Consider the following 24,231-nt stretch of genomic DNA (forward strand, 5'->3'; position numbering starts at 1 on the left):
CAAAATGCACTTACAGATCTAAGGGAGCGTGTATTGACAGAAAAAGTTGGTACCCGATCCTTTAGACCAGGGACATGCAATTAGTGGACCTCCAGCTGTTGCAAAACTACAAATCCCTTAATGCCTCTGCCGTTGGGTGTCATGCTTGTTGCTGTCAGGAGTCTTGCTATGCCTCATGGGACTTGTAGTTCTGCAACAGCTGGAGGTCCGCTAATTAGTCCTGCTTTAGACCATAAGCTTGGATAACGATCTGAGCCACCAAGTGGTGGAACAAGAAGCTGGTTCACCCTTACAGGATCCAGCAGGAATGACAATGAGCTAGTGTTTTTGAAAGAAGAAGTGACTGAAGGATGTGCACAGCCGGAATCACAACCAATGAAGGGACATTTCCTTTTAATGCACTGGACTCAGACAGAGGGACAGAAGAACAATGTCCTGATTCAGGGGAGAAGCAGACACTTCCTTGGAAATAAAGTGATGCAATTTCCCCCTTGTCGCTGTACAGCCTTTTGGGTCAGAAAAAGAGTAATTCTGCTCAAACTGGAGCTTCTGAAGCACCAAAGGAATTGGGTTCAGATCCCATGGAGACCAGGGGGGAGTGGATTGGGGAACCACATAGGAGTCCCTCCTGCACAAAGATCTTAATTTAGAGTAAGGTTCTATTGGCTCTGAAACAGAGAAGGGGATGAGATCTGGCCCTTGATGGTACTAGGAGTTAAAGGGTCACTAAAGTCAATGTTTTATTTTACTTTTAAATAACAAAGTTCCAAGTTCCAATAACAAGGCAAGAAACAACCTCCTTGTCTCCAACCCAGGATCCTAGAGCCACAAAGACAGGTACAGCCTGGTTAACTGCATTAACCACATTGGTATATCCTGGGAAAGATTTTTCCCACAACGACAAGATACTGCATTGCAAAAGTGCAACTGGGCAAAAAAACTGGCTACTATTGAACCCAAGTCCCTCATGCAGAATCATTGGGTTGGACAGCTTCTGGATTAACATGAGTTTTCCTCTGGCCTGGGAAGTCATAAATGTGTCTGCCAGAGCCCTTGCAAACTGTTATACAACAGGAAGTATTACAAACTACCCACAGTGGAAATACCCCTGCAACACCGCCAATAATAGCGCCAGCACCTTGGTGAATATGTAAGGTGCAGAAGGGTAAGAGGGCCACAGACTTGTAGTACAAAAGGCCCTACAGCAAAATGAAGAAAATTCTGGCATGCTGGAGAGGTGGGCATGCGCAAGGTGGCTTCTTTCATTCCCCTGATGCATGAAAGCAATGGCAGATCTCATCGTTTCTATTCAGAATATGAAGAGCTGAATGTAAACATTCGGGGCCTTGAGGTCCAAGAAAGGACAAATGCAATCTTTGGGTTTTAGGACCAGAAAAAGGTTGGGGTAAAACCCTTGAAATCTTTCTGCAGACATAACTGCAATGACTACTTATTCTAATAGTGACCAAAAGGGATGGCAATTTGCTGAGGGGAGACAGGGAGGCTTTACGTTATAAACCAAGGAGGGAGCAGGTAACTAGAGTTTGTAGCCCTGAGACTCCACCACTTGTATCCAGGAAGAAGGTAATCCATGTGGCCACTAAAGGTCAACAGATGTCCCCCCACTCTGGAAAGTGGGGCCCACACCTTTATTCCAAACAGGTTTTGTCAGGTCAGCCTTGAAGTGCCAGACCTTGTGTCTTGATGAAGCAGGCAAGGATTGATGATAGCATTCAAAGCTGTTCCGAAAAGTCAGTACAGAACTTGTGGGATAAGAGACTAATGTGGGAAACAAGTCAGGAGGCACCCAACAGGTCAGTGTAGCTAAAGTTTAAGGGCATAGACATTTGTGGAACATGCTCAATGATCCGAGGATCAATGGCAGCAGTGATAAGATCCGTTTTAAGGGATTCTGACCAACCAGACACGCTTTGGCAAAGCAAAATTGAGTGTAAGGCAGGAACTGCCATAGAGAACAAAAGTTCTATGAAAATGACCGTGGAAAGGGCCTCCAATGTCGAATAGTTAATTTTTTTAAATTATCGATGCTCCCCGCTGAGACCACCGCCTGTGGAAGAGAATTCCACATCCTAACCACTGTTACAGTAAAGAACCCTCTACGCAGTTTAAGGTTAAACCGATTTTCTTCTAGTTTTAGCGAACGGCCGTGTGTTTTATTAAATTCCCTTTTGCAAAAGAGTTTTATCCCTATTGTGGGGTACATTGAAATCATCCCCCTCTCAAGCATCTCGTCTCCAGAGAAAACAAGTTCAGTGCTTATAACCTTTCCTCATAACTAAAAGGTCCTTCAGTCCCTTTATTCGTTTTGTTGCCCTTCTCTGGACTCTCTCCAGTTCCAGCACATCCTTCCTGAGGACTGATGCCCAAAACTGGACAGAATACTCCAGGTGCGGCCGGACCAGAGTCTTGTAGAGTGGAAGAATTATTGTTTTATCTGTGCAGCAGCCCCCCTAATACTAACCTGTGCTGGATCTTTCTACAGTTCTGTGCAGGAGAGCCTGGGCTCTCCGAGAACTCTCCCTTCTCGTTGGCTGAAACAGCAGTGGGAGCCTGTGTCTCCTGCTGCGGTCAATCACAGCCAGTGAGGCAAAAAGGAGAGAGAGGGACGCGGCCAAGCGAAGTGAATGAACTCGCAGAGCAGCGGCTCGGGAATGAGCCCGCTTGGGTGACCCTTGAGCAAGCTGCTTGCTCTGGGGGCACTTAGTAAAAGGGAGGGGCCAGAAGCCCCACCAGGGGACCCGAGAAGAGGAGGATCAGGGCTGCTCGATGCAAAACCACTGTACAGAGCAGTTAAACATGGCATGTTTATTTTATTGTAAAAAATCTGAAACTTTAATATCTAAACCAGCTTCCACCCCCCATTCTAAGTCTATTCGAACTATCCTGTAAAGGAAAGGTGCGATATAACCCATCTGTCATGATTGACAGCCTTTGACCTGTACTGGTAGCTTTAAGATAAAGAAATCATTCTACTGTACATAAAAACTTGTTTAAAGATTATTATATTGTGCCTTTATTTTTCTATGATGGGCCTTTGTGTGTACAGTGCATCCGGAAAGTATTCACAGCGTTTCACTTTTCCACATTTTGTTATATCCTTATTCCAAAATTGATTGAGCCTAGGTTCACACTGCTGCGAATTCAAAATCGCGGTAAAATGCGCGATTTTACCGCGATTTCGGCCGCAATTTAATGTAAATCGCGGCCCGAAATCGCAAAAAGTAGTACAGGAACTACTTTTTGAAATCGCAGATGCGGCGTCGCACTGATTAGGACAGTGCCATTGCCGACAATTGCCGGCAAATGCCGCCGATTTGAGATGCGTTTTGACATGTCAAATCGCATCTCAAATCGTTCCAAATCGTACCCAGTGTGAACCAGGGCTAAATGGATTATTTTCCTCAAAAACTTCTACAAACAATACCCCATAATGACAACGTGAAAGAAATTTGCTTGACATAAAAAAAAGAAAAATAAAAAAATAAATCCCACGTAGATCAGTATTCACAGCCTTTCCCATGACACTCAAAATTGAGCTCAGGTGCATCTCGTTTCCACTGAACATCCTTGAGATGTTTCTACAACTTGATTGGAGTCCACCTGTGGAAAATTCAGTTGATTTGACATGATTTGGAAAGGCACACACCTGTCTATATAAGGCCCCACAGTTACCAGTGCATGTCAGAGCACAAACCAAGCCATGAAGTCCAAGGAATTGTCTGTAGACCTCCGAGACAGGATTGTATAGCGTCACAGATCTGGGGAAGGGTACAGAAAAATGTCAGCAGCATTGAAGGTCCCAATGATCACAGTTGCCTCCATCATCTATAAATAGAAGAAGTTTGGAACCACCAGATCTCTTCCTAGAGCTGGCTACCTGGCCAAACTGAGTGATCAGGTGAGAAGGGTCTTATAGTCAGGGAGGTGACCAAGAACCCGATGGTCACTCTGACAGAGCTCCAGCATTTCTCTGTGGAGAGAGGAGAACCTTCCACAAAAACCACCATCTCTGCAGCACTCCACCAATCAGGCCTGTATGGTAGAGTGATCAGACGGAAGCCACTCCTCAGAAAAAGGCACATGACATTCAGCCTGGAGTTTGCCAAAAGGCACCTGAAGACCATGAGAAACAAAATTGTCTGGTCTGATGAAAAAAAAGGTTGAACTTTTTGGCCTGAATGGCAAGCATCATGTATGTAGGAAACCAGGCACCACTCATCACCTGGCCAATACCATCCGAACAGTGAAGCATGGTGGTGGCATCATGCTGTGGGGCTGTTTTTCAGCGGCTGCAACTGAAAGACTAGTCAGGATCAAGGGAAAGATTAATGCAGCAATGTACAGAGACATCCTTGATGAAAACCTGCTCCAGAGCGCTCAGGGGGCAAGGTTTATCTTCCAACAGGACAACGACCCTAAGCACACCACCAAGATAACAAAAGGAACAATAAAGATGAGAACAATTTACTTTATAGGCACCACTGATAAAACAAAAAAAACACAAGGTTTTTTCTTTATAACAATTTATATATAAATTCTACAATGACATATAAAAACAATACTGTAGCAGTCTACAGTAAAAAACTTGATATCTCCAATAGTGGCTGTAAATATCAGGGATAAAGTGCCTGAAAAACCTAGATATATGGACCACGGCTAGAGAGATAGATTAGTAACAAATTGCGGACGCTCTACATGTTTTGCGAGAACAGCTTCTTCAGGAGCTTATACCCAGTAAAACCTTGGATTGCGAGCATAATTCGTTCCGGAAACATGCTTGTAATCCAAAGCACTTGTATATCAAAGCAAATTTTCCCATAAGAAATAATGGAAATTCAAATGATTCATTCCACAACCATTTATTCATAAGTCCTTCAGTTTATAGTCCATATAAAAAGATTATAGCAATGTGATAGGTTATGTATGGTCAAGCTCTCCTGATGCTAGGCAGATGAAAACTGAGGCTGAATGCTTCCAGAGAGTGGGATGTACCCAGGGGACACGCCCCCATGGGAGGTGCTGTACTGAAAAGTGTTTTTAACACTAAAAGTGCTGTGTTTTTTCTGCCTAGTCTCTCCTAGAGAAAAGATACATAACCCTAAGGTCAATGCTGCTGTGTCCGTCCATGAACGAAAGAGAAAATAAATCACCGATCTCATGCTTACTAGCCGCAGCTTTGTTTACTTCCGGGAACCCAGGCGTGACGTCATAACATCGCGCCCGGGCCTCCGACGGTCATAAAGATGACTGGTGACAATCCGGTCACCGTAAATGCCCGTCATCTGGCGTAGCCCTTCTGGCTGATCCACCGGCATCTTGATCTTTGGAATAATTTCTCCATAACGGGATGAACATCCAAAACTTGCATTAATTGTACATCCTGATACCTTTTTTGACTGGCAACCCCATTGCTTGAACCCAGCGTGCTGTATATTTTCAATTCTTTTAAAACGTATCCAATGAAATATTCACCATCCTTTATAATATGTAAGTGAACAATTACATGTATATATATATATATATATATATATATATACACACACACACACACACACACATATATACACACACACACACACACACACACACATATATATATTATTACATAAAAACTTTTTGTATATATTTAATAATGCTATAAATGCAATTGCTGTGAACTGACGTTCCCCATACCACGTAATAGGGCTTGAGTGGTCCCGCGAAGAAGAATGGGAGAAACTGCCCAAAAAAAGGTGTGCCAAGCTTGTAGCATCATACTCCCTACATAAGACTTGAGGCTGTTAATTGAGGTCAAAGGTGCTTCAATTGAGTAAAGGCTGTGAATACTTATGTACATGTGATATTAGTTTTAATAAATTTGCAAAGATTTCAAACCTCTTTCACATTATCATCATGGGGTATCGTTTGTAGAATTTTGAGGAAAATAATTAATTTAATCCACTGTAAGGCTGTAAACATAACGAAATGTGGAAAAAGTGAAGCGCTGTGAATACTTTCCGGATGAAACTGTATATACCATTTTTAGCCTGCCGCTTATCAGAATAGTGTGGATTTATCTTTTTGTTTTATATCCGTGTTAAATGCATTAAAGAACAATTCTTCTGTAATCATCCCTCCCTGAATTAGGATAATTACTTACGTAGTTGTTGGTTTGCAGATAACGGAGTGCATCTTCCAATCATGCTTCTGGCACTCTATAGAGCAGTAATAAGTATTGTGGCACCGAGAACATCTACGGGACCCTGGACAGAAAACACACATTTTACAGAAAAGTTCACCAGAACTTGGCCTGCTTTTGTCCCGTGCATTTATTAGGTTTTCTTTTTTTTTTGTACATACCTTAGATCAGGGGTCTTCAAACTACAGCCCTCCAGTTGTTCAGGAACTACAATTCCCATCATGCCCAGTCATGTCTGTGAATGTCAGTGTGTTACAATGCCTCATGGGATGTGTAGTTCTACAACAGCTGGAGGGCCGTAGTTTGAGGATCCCTGCCTTAGATTAAAATATCCATTTATCCTTTCAAACACCTTTACTGTACATAATTCACATTTTACATTTAGCTGTAATCCTGTCCAGTCACAGATTGTGATCTGTACCCACACCTGCCACATCCCTGGTACTCAACCTGTGGCCCAAGGGCCAAATGCGGCCCTTTGGCCTGTGATGTGTGATCTTTGGACTTGAGCAATCTGTGCTGGGAGCACTGATCTCTACTAGCCTTATGTAATATGTTCCCAGATTGGTATGGTCTTCTGTGATATATCAGACCAAAAATCTAAAATGTTCACACTCTCTGACCCTCATTTCCTCTATTAGGTCTGCAGTCTTTGTCAATACACTGCATTGTCAAAAGTATTAGGATGCCTGTGTTAACACGCACATGAACTTTAGTGGCATCTATCAGTCTTAGTCCGTAAGGTTCAATATTGAGTTGGCCCACCCTTTGCAGCTATAACAGCTTCAACTCTTCTGGTAAGGCTGTCCACAAGGTTTAGGAGTGTGTCTATGGGAATGTTTGACCATTCTTCCAGAAGAGCATTTGTGAGGTCAGGCATGGATGTTGGACGAGAAGGCCTGGCTCGCAGTCTGTGCTCCAATTCATCCCAAAGCTGTTCTATCGGGTTGAGATCAGAACTCTATGCAGGCCAGTCATGTTCCTCCACCCCAAAAACAAACTCATCCATGTTTTTATGGACCTTGCTTTGTGCACTGGAATGCAGTCATATTGAAATAGGAAGGGGCCGTCCCCAAGCTGTTCCCATAAACTTGAAATTGTCCAAAATGTCTTGAAATGCTGACGCCTTAAAGGAGCGCTAAAGGTTCGTTTTTTATTAGATCAATTGATTGCTGTAAGCTAGAGCATTGAAATATCACTTACCTCGTTTTTCCTTTAGACCTCCAAAATACAGTAATCCAGGTTTGAAAATGCCATTTCCTGTCTCTCCTCTTCTTGCTTTCCACCAGCATCTGAGCCGTTTTGCATGGTGGAAAGCAGAATGTGCTCACCCCCTCCCTATGACTACAGCCCTGCGTGAAGATGCTCTCTTATCCCTCACAGGCATGGAGCCTAAGCCTAATGGGCACTGTAGTTCCCATTAGGCCGTGATGTAGCAAGAATGAATGCGCACCGCAAACCAGGAAGTCAGTGAGAATAATGATTCGGGAGTGACGGAGGTGAATAAAACAGCTCGATTTCAACAGGTATCAAACTAGTTATAATGCAAAACATTACTTTTCACTTTATCAGCTACTGTCAGACTTTAATTTAAGAGGAAAATATTTTTGTCTTTACAACCCCTTTAAGAGAGTTCTTTTCACTGGAACTAAGGAGTCAAGCTCAACCCCTGAAAAACAACCCCACACCATAATCCCCCCTCCACCAAATAACTTGGACCAGTGCACAAAGCAAGGTCCATAAAGACATGGATGAACAAGATTGTGGACAGCCTTCCCAGAAGAGTTGAAGCTGTTATAGCTGCAAAGGGAGGACCAACTCAATATTGAACCATATGAACTAAGGCCGGGATGCCATTAAAGGCAGATGGCCCAATACTTTTGACAACATAGTGTATATTGAACATTATGTGTGGCACTATGGTGAGGCCAGGGGCTGCATTTGAGGCCCTTTTTAGCTCATAAGTGGACAACCACTACCACCATGCTGTATAGCAATAAGGTGACACCGTTTCCAACTGCAGCGCATCCGTTTCTTGAATCCCCATGCCTGCTCAGTGGATCAGACGCTGGTCAGTCTGCAGAGTATCATCAGTGACAGATGGTTACACCCACGATGCACCACAGAGTGACACAGGAAATCATTTTGTTGGAGGTGAAGCTTTCATTCTGGTTTATTCAGGATTATGTGGTGTTTTTATAGTATGTTGGTATTGTGTTGGTTATTATTTGGGGTGGTGTTAGAGAAAGTGGTATATTGTTTGTATTTGAAAGTTTGTTATTTTACTCTGTTTTATTTTTTCTATGTCATATTTTAATTGTATGAATGTTTTATTTGTAGTGTAGATTTTAATTTTGTTTATTTGGTGATATAGAGCCGTTATTGGTAATTTTGTGGCGTTTTTGCATCTTCAGTTTATTGTTGTGATCTTGTACTGTCTTTGTTAAGTGTGTCTGTCATAATAATGTCCCAAATTTCCCTTTGGGATTAATGAAGTATTCTGTATTAATGTAGATCAATAAACTCCTGAGGTCTTCACTTTGCTCTTCCCAGTCGGTTAAACACTATACCCTCAGAGCCTAAAACATATTGGATGGCAAATATTGCGCAATGTAACAAATACAACCGTATTTTACGGCGTATAAGACGTCTATTTAACCCATGAAATTCTTCTTAAAAGTCGGGGGTCGTCTTATACGCCGGTACCCAACATGCAGACTCTTAGTCAGACCGCGGCCGTCCATTTTTCAAAAGCCACGCCTCCTCCTCCTTCTGCTGTTCCGTGATAGACGGAACACTCGGCTTCCCAGCTGAGGCGGCAGCATCGATCGTGTCATCCCTTTTATAGGGGGACACAATCGATGACGTCAATCCTACAGCCACACCCCCCTACAGTTGTAAACACACTTCAGGTCACACATAACCCCATCAGCGCCCCCTGTGGTTAACTCCCAAACTGCAATTGTAATTTTCACAATAAACAATGCATTTTAAATGCATTTTTTGCTGTGAAAATGTCAATGGTCCCAAAAATGTCTCAAAATTGTCCGAAGTGTCGCAGTCACGAAAAAATACACTGATCGCCGCCATTAGTAGTAAAAAAAATAATAATAATAAAAATGCAATAAAACTATCCCCTATTTTGTAAACGCTATAAATTTTGCGCAAACCAACCGATAAACGCTTATTGCGATTTTTTTTACCAAAAATAGGTAGAAGAATACGTATCGGCCTAAACTGAGGGAAAAAAAATGTATATATATTTTTGGGGGATATTTATTATAGCAAAAAATATTGATTTTTTTTTCAAAATTGTCGCTCTATTTTTGTTTATAGCGCAAAAAATAAAAACCGCAGAGGTGATCAAATACCATCAAAAGAAAGCTCTATTTGTGGTAAAAAAAAGGACGCCAATTTAGTTTGGGAGCCACATCGCACAACCGCGCAATTGTCAGTTAAAGCGACGCAGTACCGAAACGCAAAAAGGGGCAAGGTCCTTTAGCTGGATTTTGGTCCGGGTCTTAAGTGGTTAATGATGTTTACATAAGAAATACATGGATGTTTATTTGCTTTAAAAAACAGCTTTACATTTCTTTTTATACATAGCATTACATGCTTCCCATTCCTGTAGTGCCCCTGACCCCTCACCCACTTCCATACCTACTTGTCCCCTGTATAGTGAGAGATCAACGGTGCAGCACTATGAGGGGTGCACAGCCAATGGTCAAAATCCTGCCAGCCAGGCCCACGCATGCCCTGTACACTGCTAATTGAATCCTATGTGGAGTTTGTATTCTGCACTTTGGAGAAATGAGGATCTTAGATTGTCCTCTCTCTGGTCAGAATTGCTGAGTTTTTTTTTGCAGAGGACAGGTCAGCATATAAAAAGCCCTTTGTGGTCTTCCTTGTGGAGGAAGCGTTGGAGTTATCGAACTCTTTCTTATTATGTGAATGCATAGCTCTTCTCTGTCAGGAACATTTATAGTTCTGTTTTTTTCTGTTTCTGCTTCACTGCAAAGCGCAAAGCCACCCTAGTGTAACTTGGCTTTAATATAGTAAAGTTAAAACCACTACAATGGTCAATCTTACATTGTGTCATAAGGATTCCACTGTGACCACTTGCCTATAACCACCTCAAGATCCCGACAGGGGAAGGGGGAGCCGTGGACATTCAACCTAGCTGCCCGTATCCTGGCAGCACATCCGAGGCTATCCACAACCATGCTCGACGTGCAGAGCCCAATATGCGCATGCGCCCGGTCCAGCCGGCTCTGCTCTTCAAGGACACACAAACCCACACGAGCAGGATATGGGGGGGGAGTGAGGACGTCACACATTTGCCATGACAACTTATTTCGGAGGCATGGCCATCATAATGGCCTAAGAAAGAAGGCCATGTCTCTGAAACGCTTAGTCATGGCAACTGTGTGACATCCTCACTCATCCTCACTCTTCCCCACTGTATGCTGCTTGTATGGGTTTCTGTGTCCTCTAAGAGAAGTGTCGGCTGGACCGGACACATGTGCATTTGAATCTGCACATCGAGCGTGGTGGTGGATAGCCTTGGATGTGCTTCCAGGAGCCGGGCAGCGAAGGTGAATGTCCACGGCTCCGCCTTCCCCTGTCAGGATCTTGAGGTGGCTATAGGAGTGCGGCCACAGTGGAATGCTTATGTTGTATCTATCGTCACACAATACAAGTTTGACCATTGTAGTGTTTTCAACTTTACCCTATTAAAGCAGATTTACACTAGGGCGGCTTTGCACTCTCTTCTCTTGCGTTTTGTCTAGATGTGATGCTGCCACCCAGAGGATTTATAGGTAAATGCGAACATAAAGCGGATGTCAGATAACAACCTTGATGTGTTTCAAGCCCAACAGCAAAGGAGCCCCATACATTTGCACTCAGCTGAGCAACCAATTTTAAGGACTACAGAAGACATGTATGCATCCAGGTGGATCAATGGTGTCCGCACCAGGCCACATTTAAGGTCGTCACAAGCATGTTGAGGAACAGTGACACGACAACATGGAAGTTCAGAATGAAACAGTTTGCAGACTTACCAACCAAACCACAACTATGGCAGTTTCTGGCAGGTTCCCTGGTCTCAAAGATGGCTGGATCATTGCCAATGGAAAATACATTGTTACTAGTTTTTTGCTGCTGCTTCTCCATGATGGGCTGGGCTATATTCCTTGGGTTCTGCACAAAACAAAAACTATCATTTATTACAGGAACATTTACATTGCAAAATTGTGTATTTTGGCTTATAGAGAAAAAAACTGGACCAGCTAAGCGTCCCCAGGATAACCTGGGAAAAACGGCAGTTGGATGTTAAATGTATGCTGCCCAATCACGTTAATCTCTGGGAGAGTCCATCGAAAAGATCTTGGCAAGAGCCTACAGACTAGGGGTGCAACGGATAAAAAAAAATCACGGATCGGATCGATCCTCGGATAAGGAGTCACGGATCGGATCAGGAAAAAAAAAAAAAAAAGACAAATCTTGTTACACCCACCTAATCACTATCCACCCCCCTCCACCTTGGTGTCACCCCCCTCCACCCTGGTGTACAGACATGCTCCCCAGGTGATGGTGTAGCTCCTACCTGCAGGTGCAGAGCTCACCGATGCTGTCTCCACATGTCTGCAGGCAGTTCCGGGTCTGTAGTGAGCGCGCTGAGGCAGGGAGGCGTGTCACGCTGTGCTCTGACAAGCACACGGGGGTGTAGCAAGATGGCCGCCGCTCCGGAGCCAGGCCTAAGCCGGGGACTTTCCTACGGCCGAGGCTCCGGAGCGCTCCGCGGATCGCGGGGTGTGCCGATCCGAACGGGGTGACCCGTTCGGATCACGGATCGGTGACGATCTGTTGCACCCCTACTACAGACACAGAACAATGATCCACTTGTTAAGTCAGAAGATTTTTTATGTATTCTTTGCATCAAGATAAAAAAAAAAAAAACTCCTGTGTGCAGCAGCCCCCTTCAGCCCATCACGAGCCAAACCCAATTTTTTTCCCACAAAATTACTTAGAACCTCCAAACATCATATTTTCTGACAGCAGAAGCAGCCCTGGAGAATCAATGGTGGCCCTTGTAATTTTCAAAGTCGCACAATATCTGTGCATCCTAGATACCAAACAATGCAAGACTCAAAGTTGCATGCAGTTATGAAATGGCAAAAAACTACAGTACTAAAAACTACTCATGGCTAAAACTTTAAAAGCCTACACAGGTTGTCAGTTTAAAGTTAACCCTGCATCATTGATTAAGGCCATAGCAGTACTGTTCCCGCACCGATGTTTTCAGTGATGTCTCATATGTGGTGCAACTGCTGTTTACATATAAATGCAGAACCTATGCGCATTTATACACACGGAGAAAGGGGGCACAAGCTTTATTTCACGACCAATAAAATAAACAAGCGGCTGCTTCATCTGAAGATATTGTAAGTGCATTAACTCCTTCACGCCTAAGGGTAAAACAAATCTAAATGCCCAAGCACAATTTTGCAACTTTGACATGTGTTAATAAAACTTTACATATCTTTACAACTATTTAGTGTAACCAGGTGGATTATACCTTTGAGTGCAACTATCTCTACGCTCACCTGTGGACATTATTTTGAACTACTGTATCGTTCATCACGGTTCTCAAAGACTTTACTGTGAAGTTGGCCACATGCCACTATTGCTCAACATTTAGCGCTGTTTTTTTTGTATCTGACCGATACAGTTTCTGGACCGTTTATGTTATTTATATATTTTTTGATATTTTGCATGGTTTTTAAACAGCTGCTTAATCCAAGTTTGTTTGCCAAAATAACTGGGTGTTAACATTATTTGCATTTCTGGGTACCATTTGGGCATTTTTAGGAATGGCCGATTCGAAATGACGTCACTCCCACATAGGAGTTACAGCCAAGGCAGAGAGCTCTGAAGGGACGTCACAGGTATGCTGTATCTTCAGAACGCATGCGCTGGTGACATCACCGCCTGCAGCCCTTGTGAATATCCCCTAAACCATGCACGTTTAGGAAATATTCACTGTGCCTACAGGCAAGCCTTATTATAGGCATACCTGTAGGTACAACTTAAAAGGGGTTGTAAACGTACAAGGGAAAAAACACCTTGCAGTGTCTCTCCCCCCCCCCCCCCCCCCGTTTTACTTAACTGAGGCCTCATGGGCACGTCCCCGCCATCGTCCTCTCCTTGGAGTCCCGGCTTTGACTGAATTGATAGATCTGCATCTATTGGCTCCCGTTGCTGTCAATCAAACCCAATGACGGGGGCACCGGGGCCGAGTCATACACTCGGCGTCTATGGACACTGAGTGTAAGACACAGGAGTGTGCCCGCAAGGTAACCCGCTCGGGAGAGAGTTTCCCAGAGGGGGTTATCTAAAGGTGGGGAGTAGCCGTGAGAGCCACCATGGGACCCCAGAAGACGACGATCGGGGCCACTCTGTGTAAAACGAACTGCATAGTGGAGATAAGTATGACACGTTTGTTATTTAAAAAAAAAAAAAAAAAATCACGGGACTTTTAGTGTCACAAAAAAAAAAAAAAAAAAAGTTTACTTCGACTTTAAAGCGGATGTGCGCTCAAAAAAAAATATTAAAAGCCAGCAGCTACAAATACTGCAGCTGCTGACTTTTAATATTAGGACACTTACCTGTCCTGGAGTCCAGCGCCGTCTGCAGCAGAGGATGAGCGATCGCTCGTCACTCTGCTGCTCCCCCCTCCATCCACGGTGAGGGAACCAGGAAGTGAAGCGCTCCGGCTTCACTGCCCGGTTCCCTACGGCGCATGCGCGAGTGGCGCTGCGCCCGCCGATTGGCTCACACGCTATGTGCTGGGAGCCGAGTGTTCCCAGCACACAACGAGGGACGGACGGGAAGTCAGGAAAAACCCGTCTTTTGCCCGTGACGTGTGGCCGGAAGTGGGTGCAAATACCTGTCTTTAGACAGGTATCTGCACCCCCCTCCCTCCTGAAAGGTGTCAAATGTGACACCCGAGGGGGGGAGGGTGCCGATCAGCGGGACTCCACTTTAGGGTGGAGATCCGCTTTAAACAGACCAGCAATAAAAACTACACAAAGTCTAGTTACCAGAACAGAAACTTACCAAGTTTGAATCTCCGGCAGAAGGTAACCCATTCTGGGCTCTCTTATCGTAGTGGATGTGTCCTGGATGTAAATAGATATACAAGGGAAACATTATGCAACAAAAAATTGTTGATGTAATATAAATTCATGACAAGTTAAGGATTAGGAATACATGGATTCCTTTAACCACTTACTTACTGGGCACCTAAACCCCCTTTCTGCCCAGGCCAGCTTTCAGCGTGGTCATGCTACACTGTATCCTATATGACATTTTTATTTATTTTTTTCCACACAAATAGAGCTTTCTTTTGGTGGCATTCACTACTGGGGTTTTTATTTTTTGCTAAACAAAAAGAGACTGAAAATGTTGAAAAAATAAATAAAATAAAAAACTGTTGGTTTTAATAGTTTGTTATAAAACTATGCAAACATGTAATTTTTTCTCCTTCAATGATGTGCGCTGATGAGGCTTCACTGATCAAATACATGAAGGGGTGGAAATTGTATTATTCAATGGACACCAAGAAAAAGGGCTTTACGTTGAGTACATAAATCCCATTATGTTTCTCATCCATTGAGGGACTCATGAAGTCCTAAACCTTTATGTCCCTTTCAGACGTACGGACGAATGGCCCGTTCATTACAAGTCCGCAACCATCCGCAAAGATCTGCTTTTGCGGATGGAAGAAACCCCTATTTTTCTTCCGTCCTGCGGAACGGATCGGATGAATACGGACACACGGTCCGTATTCATCCGATTCCCCATAGGGGAGAGCGGAGGAGAGACAGGGCGGTCTCTGCACTGTGTGCGGGGACCGCCCTGTCCGCCGACAGCTCAGCGGGGATCCCCGCTGAGCCGACGGACACACACGGATCGGATCAATTACGGATCCGCTCCGTGTGAAAGAGGCCTTAGGACTTTCAAAAGCAGTCCAACTGGGGAGTGAGCAACACAGCAAACAAAAGCGAACAAGGCACATTATTATCAACAGAGAACTGACTGCCACTCAACAAGACCAGCCAAAGGATCTCACGCTCAAAGCAGGCATTAAATGAGGCTGCAGAATTCATGTTGAATATCTGCTTCCCTGCTGGGCACTGTAGTTCCTGTTGCCACTCATTTCCTGTAGAGGTCAATAAGGGATGAGCTTAGGCGTGTTTGTTTCCTAGTCCAACCCCACCTGAGCTATTCAGTCAGGAAACTATCACTGCACACGTCAGTATCTCACAAAAGTGAGTACACCCTTTACATTTTTGTAAATATTTTATTCTATCTTTTCATGTGACAACACTGAAGAAATGACACTTTGCTACAATGTAAAGTAGTGAGTGTGCAGCTTGTATAACAGAGTAAAATTATTGCCCCCTCAAAATAACCCAACACACAGCCATTAATGTCTAAATCGCTAACAAAAGTGAGCACACCCCTAAGTGAAAATGTACAAATTGGGCCCAATCAGCCATTTTCCCTCCGCAATGTCATGTGACTCAGTGTTACAAGGTCTCAGGTGTGTTATATTTGGTGTCATGACACTCACTCTCTCATACTGATCACTGGAAGTTTTTACGTGGCAACTCATGGCAAAGAACTCTGAGGATCTGAAAAAATAGTATTATTGATCTACATAAAGATGGCCTAGTGAACGGTGGCGCCTGTTATAACAGTTTTTAAGCAAAAAAATTGCATCTGGCAGAACTTGCCTCTCTCCCTGATAGGAAGCGTGAACCTAATTAAAATTAAATTGTTTTCCCTATTGCTTTATACATTAACCACTTTCTTACTGGGCACATATACCCCCTTCCTGCCCAGGTGAAAATTTCAGCTTTCAGCACTGTCACGCTTTGAATGACAATTGCGCGGTCGTGCGACGTGGCTCCCAAACAAAATTGACGTTCTTTTTTTCCCCACAAATAGAGCTTTCTTTTGGTGGTATTTGATCACCTCTGCGGTTTTGATTTTTTGCGCTATAAACAAAAATAGAGCGACAATTTTGAAAAAAAAAAATTTTTTTTTACTTTTTGCTATAATAAATATCCAATAAAAAAAAAATCTCAGTTTAGATACGTATTCTACATATTTTTGGTAAAAATAAAAATCGTAATAAGCGTATAGTGATTGGTTTGCGCAAACGTTATAGCGTCTACAAAATAGGGGATAGAATTATGACTTTATTTTTATTATTTTTTTTACTAGTAATGGCGGCGATCTGCGATTTTTGTCAGGACTGCGATATTGCGGCGGACACATCGGACACTTTTGACACATTTTTGGGACCATTCACATTTATACAGCGAACAATGATATAAATATGCACTGATTACTGTATAAATGTGACTGGCAGGGAAGGTGTTAACACTAGGGGGCGAGGAAGGGGTTAATGTATTCCCCAATTAGTGATTCTTACTGTGGTGAGAGGGGGGTAACCGATCTGTGTCCCTATGTACAAGGGACACACCATCAGTCTCCTCTCCCTGACAGGACGTGGAGCTCTGTGTTTACACACAGAGCTCCACGTCCCTGTCTCCGTGACTGCCGATCGCGGATGCCTGACGGACATCGCGGCTTCCAGGCCTGCGCATCGGCACCTGACGCAGCGGGCGTGCGCCCCCCAGTGGCCTGGAGGCCACATATGGAGCAGACTTTATGCATATCTTCTGGGACTGTCCGGATATACAGAAATATTGAGGGGCAGTTTTGCTGTGTGTGCGCAGGAGGTGACCACTATCCCTTTAAATCCCTCTGTAAAACACTGTCTGCTCAGGTTGGTAGATGACCTGGCCCCTACTACGGCTATACGAACCCTACTCGCTTCATTATTTTTTCATGCTAGGAAACGCATAGTTTTGTCTTGGAAGAGCACTACACCCCCATCACATGTTTGAGCAGGGGGGGCGCTTCTTAAATTTGATAAGATTTGGGAGGGGGGGGTGGATCTACTCACTGTAACGGATTACATTTCACCATTGTATGAAGTTATCCTATCTCTCCTCTTAGCAGCTACAATATGCACCTCACTGCCTGTGAAATTGCGGGTACACGGTCCCCCTAGTATGGTGGGTTTCGTATCTCTCATCCTCTTGCTGGAGTGGATGGTTCTGTCAAATGAATCCTTATAATTTGGTTGAAGTATGTAACGAGGGGTTGAGAGAGTGGTGTCGGTTGAGTGGACAGGTTTCGCGGGCAATGTTTATACTGGTGTTTTAATGTAATGCACCAACACCCCCCCCCCCTTTTTTCCTCTCCCTTTTTATATTTTGGGACTGCGCACCGTCCTGTGGTGTGTGGTCCTTAATGTTTGTTTGTACATTGTAAGTGTTCTTTGAAAACAAAAATAATAATAATTAAAAAAAGGCCTAGACTATAAGATTGCCAAGACCCTGAAACTGAGCTGCAGCACGGTGGCCAAGACCATACAGCAGTTTAACAGGACAGGTTCCACTCAGAACAGGCCTCGGCATGGTTGATCAAAGAAGCTGAGTGCACATGCTCAGCATTATATCCAGAGGTTGTCTTTGGGAAATAGACATATGAGTGCTGCCAGCATTGCTGCAGATGTTGAAGGGGTGGGATGTCAGTCTGTCGGTGCTCAGACCATACGCCACACACTGCATCAAATTAGTCTGCATTGCTGTGATCCCAGAAGGAAGCATCTTCTAAAGATCATACACAAGAAAGCCCGCAGTTCTCAGTGCCACAACAACAACACATGATCAGTTGTGCACTTAAATCATCTATATGCACCAAAATACAGGAGACAAATTATAAAATCCTGTCCAGAGGGTATTTCACACCAAAAATTATATGTAGAAGAATACGTATCGGTCTAAACTGAGGAAAAATGTTTTTTTTTAATTGTGATATTTATTAAATCAAAATGTAAAAAAAAAAAAATATGTTTTCTTTTTTCAAAATTCTCACTCTTTTTTTGTTTATAACGCAAAAAATAAAAACCGCAGAGATGATCAAATACCACGAAAGCTTTATTTGTGGGGGGAAAAACAAAGATTTCATTTGGGTACAGTGTTGCATGACCGCGCAATTGTCATTCAAATTGCAACAGCGATGAAAACTAAAAATTGGTCTGGGCAGAAAGGGGGTGCAAATGTCCTGTATGGAAGGGGTTAAAGTGGTTGCGAATAGACATGGGCAATATGGTTTGAGAATGAGAACGCAGGTGTGCCATGATAGGAAGCGGCTTCCTATGGTGGCACACCAAGAAGAAGAGGAGCCAGGAGCACCAGCAGGGGACCCAAGTGGAGGACCGAGCTGCTCTGTGCAATTCCTCTTATTTAACCCCTAAACACAATTTTGAAACTTTGACAAGTGTTAGTATGTCTATACATATCACCACAACTATGTATATATCTGTATTCAGGTGAATTACACCTTGCTTTTTTCAAAACAAATGTGGCTTTCTTTTGTTAGTAAATGGAAATGGCTTAGAGGTGTACCGAATGGAAATTTCGGCCAAAAAACGATACAGAAAATGACAGTTTAAAAAAAAAAAAAATGTATATATGTATATATATGAATGAATGAATGAATGAATGAATGAATGAAAAACTTATAAAGCGCGGCGCATGCGAACTGAATCGCTTCTGGGCGCTAGTATATATATACACACACACACACACACACACAGCTTCCCCCCCATCGCAGAGATCTCCAGTGATCTATTGACCCCCCCAACACCACCACAGGTCTCCCTGCATCACATTTTTTCTTTCCTCTTCCCATTGCAGATATCGATTTATTCTATGTCAGGAGGGTCGCATTGGCCAGGGGTCGACAAATCCTGGCGCCATCTGGTGGTGAGCCGTTGGTATTACAAGTTATTACCACCAGATGTGAGCTGGCGCCATCTGGTGGTGGCCGTTGGTATTACAAGTTAAGCATTACAAGTTAAACAGCAATTCTAATGTCATTTTACACTATTTTCACTGCCATCTTCTTCCCTCTAATTAGAACCCCCAAACATTATATATATTTTTTATCCTAACACCCTAGAGAATAAAATGGCGATCGTTGCAATACTTTCTGTTACGCCGTATTTGTGCAGCGGTCTTACAAGCGCACTTTTTTGGGAAAAAATTACACTTTTTTTAATTACAAAAATAAGACAACAGTAAAGTTATCCCCATTTTTTTTAATATTAAGAAATATAATGTTACGCTAAGTAAATTCATACCCAACATGTCACGCTTCAAAATTACGTCCGCTCGTGGAATGCCAACAAACTTTTACCCTTTAAAATAATCTACAGGTTGCATGTTTTGAGTGACAGAGGAGGTCTAGGGCTAGAATTATTGCTCTCGCTCTACCAATAGCGGCGAAACCTCATGTGTGGTTTGAACATCGTTTACATATGCGGGCGCTGGTCACGTATGTGTTCGCTTCTGCGCGCAAGCTCGTCGGAACGGGGTTCGTTTTCTGGCTCATAAGTTTTTTAGCTGGCTCCTAGATTCCAAGCAAATTTGTCAAACCCTGGCATTGGCCATAGTTTTGAATCTCCTTTCTGCACTTTCTATACCCTTGACAAAACCCTCATTATTTTTGGGGGATTTGCACAGCTGCCTTCCTTGTCTTTGCACAATGTTGGCTTCTTAATTAGCGAATTTGTTTATCTATAATATTTCTTATGTTGACTCCGACAACACACCAATTGTATGATCATGACTGTTCTATTCTTATATTGTACGAACAATTTGTATTCAATAAATCTTGTTTGGGAAAAAAAAAAAAAAAAAAAATACTAGTCGTATGTCACTTGACAAGAATAATTGCATTTCTAAGAGTACCTGTTTTGGGATAGGAATCTCTTCCAGGTCCAACTGCCACACTCCCAAACATCTGAGGCGGAGACAGGGGTCTCCTCAGAGAAAGATGTTGCATTACAGCTCTCTTGTCCATGGGCCACAGAAATCACACGAAATTCTCTCAACTAGCTACAAAAAAAATAAAATAGAAAAATAAAACAATTTGGCATAAGCAATGAATGTGACATAAATAAAGAACCCCTTTTTAGTGTTGGCACATTAATTTAGTTTTTGCACATGTTTAACCACTTAAGACCCGGACCATTATGCAGCTAAAGGACCTTGCCCATTTTTGCAATTCGGCACTGCATCGCTTTAACTGACAATTGCGCGGTCTTGCGAAGTAGCTCCCGAACAAAATTGGCGTCCTTTTTTCCCCCACAAATAAGAGTTTTCTTTTGGTGGTATTTGATCACCTCTGCGGTTTAAATTTTTTGCGCTATAAACAAAAATAGAGCGAAAATTTTGAAGAAAATGCAATATTTTTTACTTTTTGCTATAATAAATATCTCCAAGTGTATGACATGGGAGCGCGCCGCAAGCTAACCCCCTCGGGAAAGAGCTTCCCAGAGGGGGTTAGCTTTAGTGGGGAGGAGCCGAGAGAGCCACCGTGGGACCCCAGAACAGCAGGATCGCGGCCACTCTGTGCAAAACGAACTGCACAGTGGCGGTAAGTACAACGTGTTTGTTTAAAAATAAAAAAATAAAGACCTATACAACCCCTTTGAATGCACATTATAGCCCTGAATATGGGATCTATTTTTTGAAAGAGCCTAGAGAATAAAATGGTGATAGTTGCATTGTCACATGATATTTGCACAAATGTTATCAAACCCAATTTTAGTGCACATAAACACTATACATTACCCATTTTTTCATAAAATATAAAAGACACTCCTTAGAATGTAAGCTCCAACGAGCAGAGCCCTCTGATTCTTACTATATCAAATGGTATTGTAATTGTACTGTCTGCCCTCATGTTGTAAAGCGCTGCACCTGTGATGTGCCCCAGAAGATTGCAGGGAGGAAGTGCTGCCGAAGTGGAAGCTTGTCAGTAATCGCGATGCATTGTGGAATCAAATTGTTGACCAGTGAAAATGCGCACCTCGCTTACCTGTACGTGATTTTTTTTATCAAGGGATCTGGGGCATGCGTGCCGCCGGTGCCCCGCTCCCACTGTGATTGGACAAATCCGGCGGTCCTGATGTCTGCCGGAAACCCGGCGATCGTTTGTCAAGGCAGAATGTCAGTCTTCCTATGTAAACAAGGCAGATTCTTCATTCTTCTAGTAAGGAAGATGGAGAGCTTGTATTTCTACTAGGCAAGGACATTTATGAAATGAAGCAGGCAGTTTAAATAGCCAGAAGGGGCTGGCTGTGGGATTGAACGACGAGTAGGAGATGATCACCAGGTGAGAGCCACTGTGGAACGAGGAGTTCTGCCAATTAACCGACAGCTGAGCAACCTGAGCACAGAGAAGAAAGGGCTGAGAGCCCAACACTGACACCAATACAGTGCTAAAAAATAGAAAATGCACTGATCCTTGTATAAATGACACTGGTAGGGAAGGGGTTAACTACAGAGGCTATCGAGGTGATAAATGTGTTCCCTGAGAGGTGTTTCCAAGACCCCTTTCACACTGGGGTGTTTGTGCGCTTTCGGGCTAAAAACAGTGGCTAAAAAATGCCTCCCCTGCAGCTCCAGTGTGAGAGCCTGAGTGCATGCGGTGGGCCTCTACCTCTGCGATTACACAGTGGAAGCCGATTGGTGCATACAGTGGACTTGAAGTCCGCTGGCACCCGCCAATGCGTCGGTACACTGACAGAGCTGTGGTCTATGTAAACAAGGCAGATAGCCGTTCTGTCAGTAGGGAAGACATGGATCCTGTGTCTCTGCAAAGCAGGGGCACTGATCCACGTCTCCTAGAAAAAGCACCCCCCACTGTACACAAACACTCCCTGGGAGAACACCCAACCCTTTGATCGCCCCTGATGTTAAAGCGGTGGTTCACCCTAAAAACGACTTTCCCCTATTACACTGCCTCCCCACATTACAATACGATTATGCCTTTAATTTTTTTTTGCTGCTGTACATACCTGGGTACAGCTATTCACCCGTGTCCTCCGGGTTGCGAGTCCCGCGGGAGTGGGCGTTCCTAACATGGCGGTGATTGACGTTTTGACAAAAAAACGAGCTCCCCCCCGTCGCGTAAGCCGCGTCACGACTGGCGAAAGGAGCCGAATGGCGATGCGCAGGCGCAGTATAGCGCCGACTCGCCGTTCGGCTCCTTTCGCCAATCGTGACGCGGCTTACGCGACGGGGGGAGCTCGTTTTTTTGTCAAAACGTCAATCACCGCCATGTTAGGAACGCCCACTCCCGCGGGACTCGCAACCCGGAGGACACGGGTGAATAGCTGTACCCAGGTATGTACAGCAGCAAAAAAAAAATTAAAGGCATAATCGTATTGTAATGTGGGGGGGCAGTGTAATAGGGGAAAGTCGTTTTTAGGGTGAACCACCGCTTTAACCACTTCCCTGCCAGTGTCATTAGTACAGTGACAGAGTACATTCTTAGCACTGATGACTGTATTAGCGCCATTGGTTCCTAAACCGTGTCAGGTGTCCCGACTGTCCACAGCAATATCGCAGTCCCGCTATTAGACCCCTTTCACACTGAGCCGCCCATAGCGTCAGCGGTAAAACTCTGCTATTTTTACCACTGATACTATGGGCGGATTTGTGGCGCATTTAACCCCCGCTAGTGGCCGAGAAAGGGTTAAAACCGCCCGCAATGCGCTGCTGAAGCAGCACGTTGTGGGCGGTATAGCCGCGCTGTCTCATTGATTTCAATGGGCAGCGGTGGTGGAGGAGCGGTAAACACACCACTCCAAAGATGCAGCTAGCAGGACTTTTTTTACCGTCCTGCTAGTGCAACGCTCCAGTGGGAAAGCCCTCGGGGTTTCACACAGGAGACAATGGAGCAGCTGTTTGAGGGCAGATTGCAGCCGCTATATTTAACGATACAGCGCCTGCAATACGCCCTCAGTGTCAAACGGTCTAAGTCGCTGATCGCCGACACCACTAGTAAAAAATAAATAAAAATATCCCAGTTTGTAGACGCTGTAACTTTTGCGCAAACCAATCAATATGTGCTTATTGAGATTTTTTTTTTTTTACCAGAAACACGCAGCAGAATACATATTGAAAGAAATTTGATTTTTTTTTATTGAATATGTTTTATAGCAGAATGTAAAAAATATTGTTTTTTTTTCAAAATTGCTTTTTTTGTTTATAGCGCAAAAAATAAAAGCAACAGAGCTGATCAAATACCACCAAAAGAAAACTTTGTGGAGAAAAAAAAGTTTTATTTGGGTACAATGTCGCACGACTGCGCAATTGTCAGCTAAAGTAACGCAGTGCCGCATCACAAAAAAATGGCCCGTCATGAATGGGGGGGTAAATCTTCCGGGGGTCAAGTGGCTTAAAGTGGAGGTTCACCCTATAAAAAATTTCTAACACTACATCCAGCCCAGTTGTGCATATAAAATGACACTGACCTTTTTTTTTTTTTTCGTAGATAGCGTTTAGCCGCGGAATTCACCGCGGCTTCCGGGTAGGGAATCCCGCGGGAGTGGGCGTTCCTATTGACATGCTAAACGACGGCGCACACAGCGCGTCACGACTTCCCGAAGGAAGCTCGGCTCTATTTGGCGCCTGCGCACCGGCACCGAATAGAGCCGAGCTTCCTTCGGGAAGTTGTGACGCGCTGTGTGCGCCGTCGTTTAGCATGTCAATTAATTGGCATGTCAATAGGAACGCCCACTCCCGCGGGATTCCCTACCCGGAAGGTGAATTCCGCGGCTAAACGCTATCTACGAAAAAAAAAAGAAAAAAAGTCAGTGTCATTTTATATGCAGAACTGGGCTGGATGCAGTGTTAGAAATTGTTTATAGGGTGAACCTCCCCTTTAAGGCTAGGTTTATACTATTGCAACCCCAAAGTCGCATGATTTTAATGCGACTCGAAGCAATGCCTGTGTATGCTTGAGGTCTATGGACCTGAAGTCGCATCGAAGTCAGACCAAAGTAGTGCAGGGACTAGGTCCCATACCTG

General features: G+C 43.9%; 1 protein-coding gene across 1 annotated transcript in view; it reads right to left on the bottom strand.

Moving 5' to 3' along the window:
* The window catches only part of TDRD1 (tudor domain containing 1), a 127,848-nt gene that overhangs the window by 75,292 nt on the left and 28,325 nt on the right, over positions 1-24,231 (bottom strand). Inside the window, exons 3-5 of the mRNA XM_040322138.1 lie at positions 14,321-14,382; positions 11,263-11,401; positions 6,161-6,263 (exon numbers count right to left, since the gene is read on the bottom strand). Coding sequence (XP_040178072.1) covers positions 6,161-6,263; positions 11,263-11,401; positions 14,321-14,382 — 304 coding nt within the window. The remainder of the gene's footprint in view (positions 1-6,160; positions 6,264-11,262; positions 11,402-14,320; positions 14,383-24,231) is intronic.

This window comes from Rana temporaria, chromosome 8, assembly GCF_905171775.1.
Source record: "Rana temporaria chromosome 8, aRanTem1.1, whole genome shotgun sequence".
NCBI classification, from domain to species: Eukaryota; Metazoa; Chordata; class Amphibia; order Anura; family Ranidae; genus Rana; species Rana temporaria.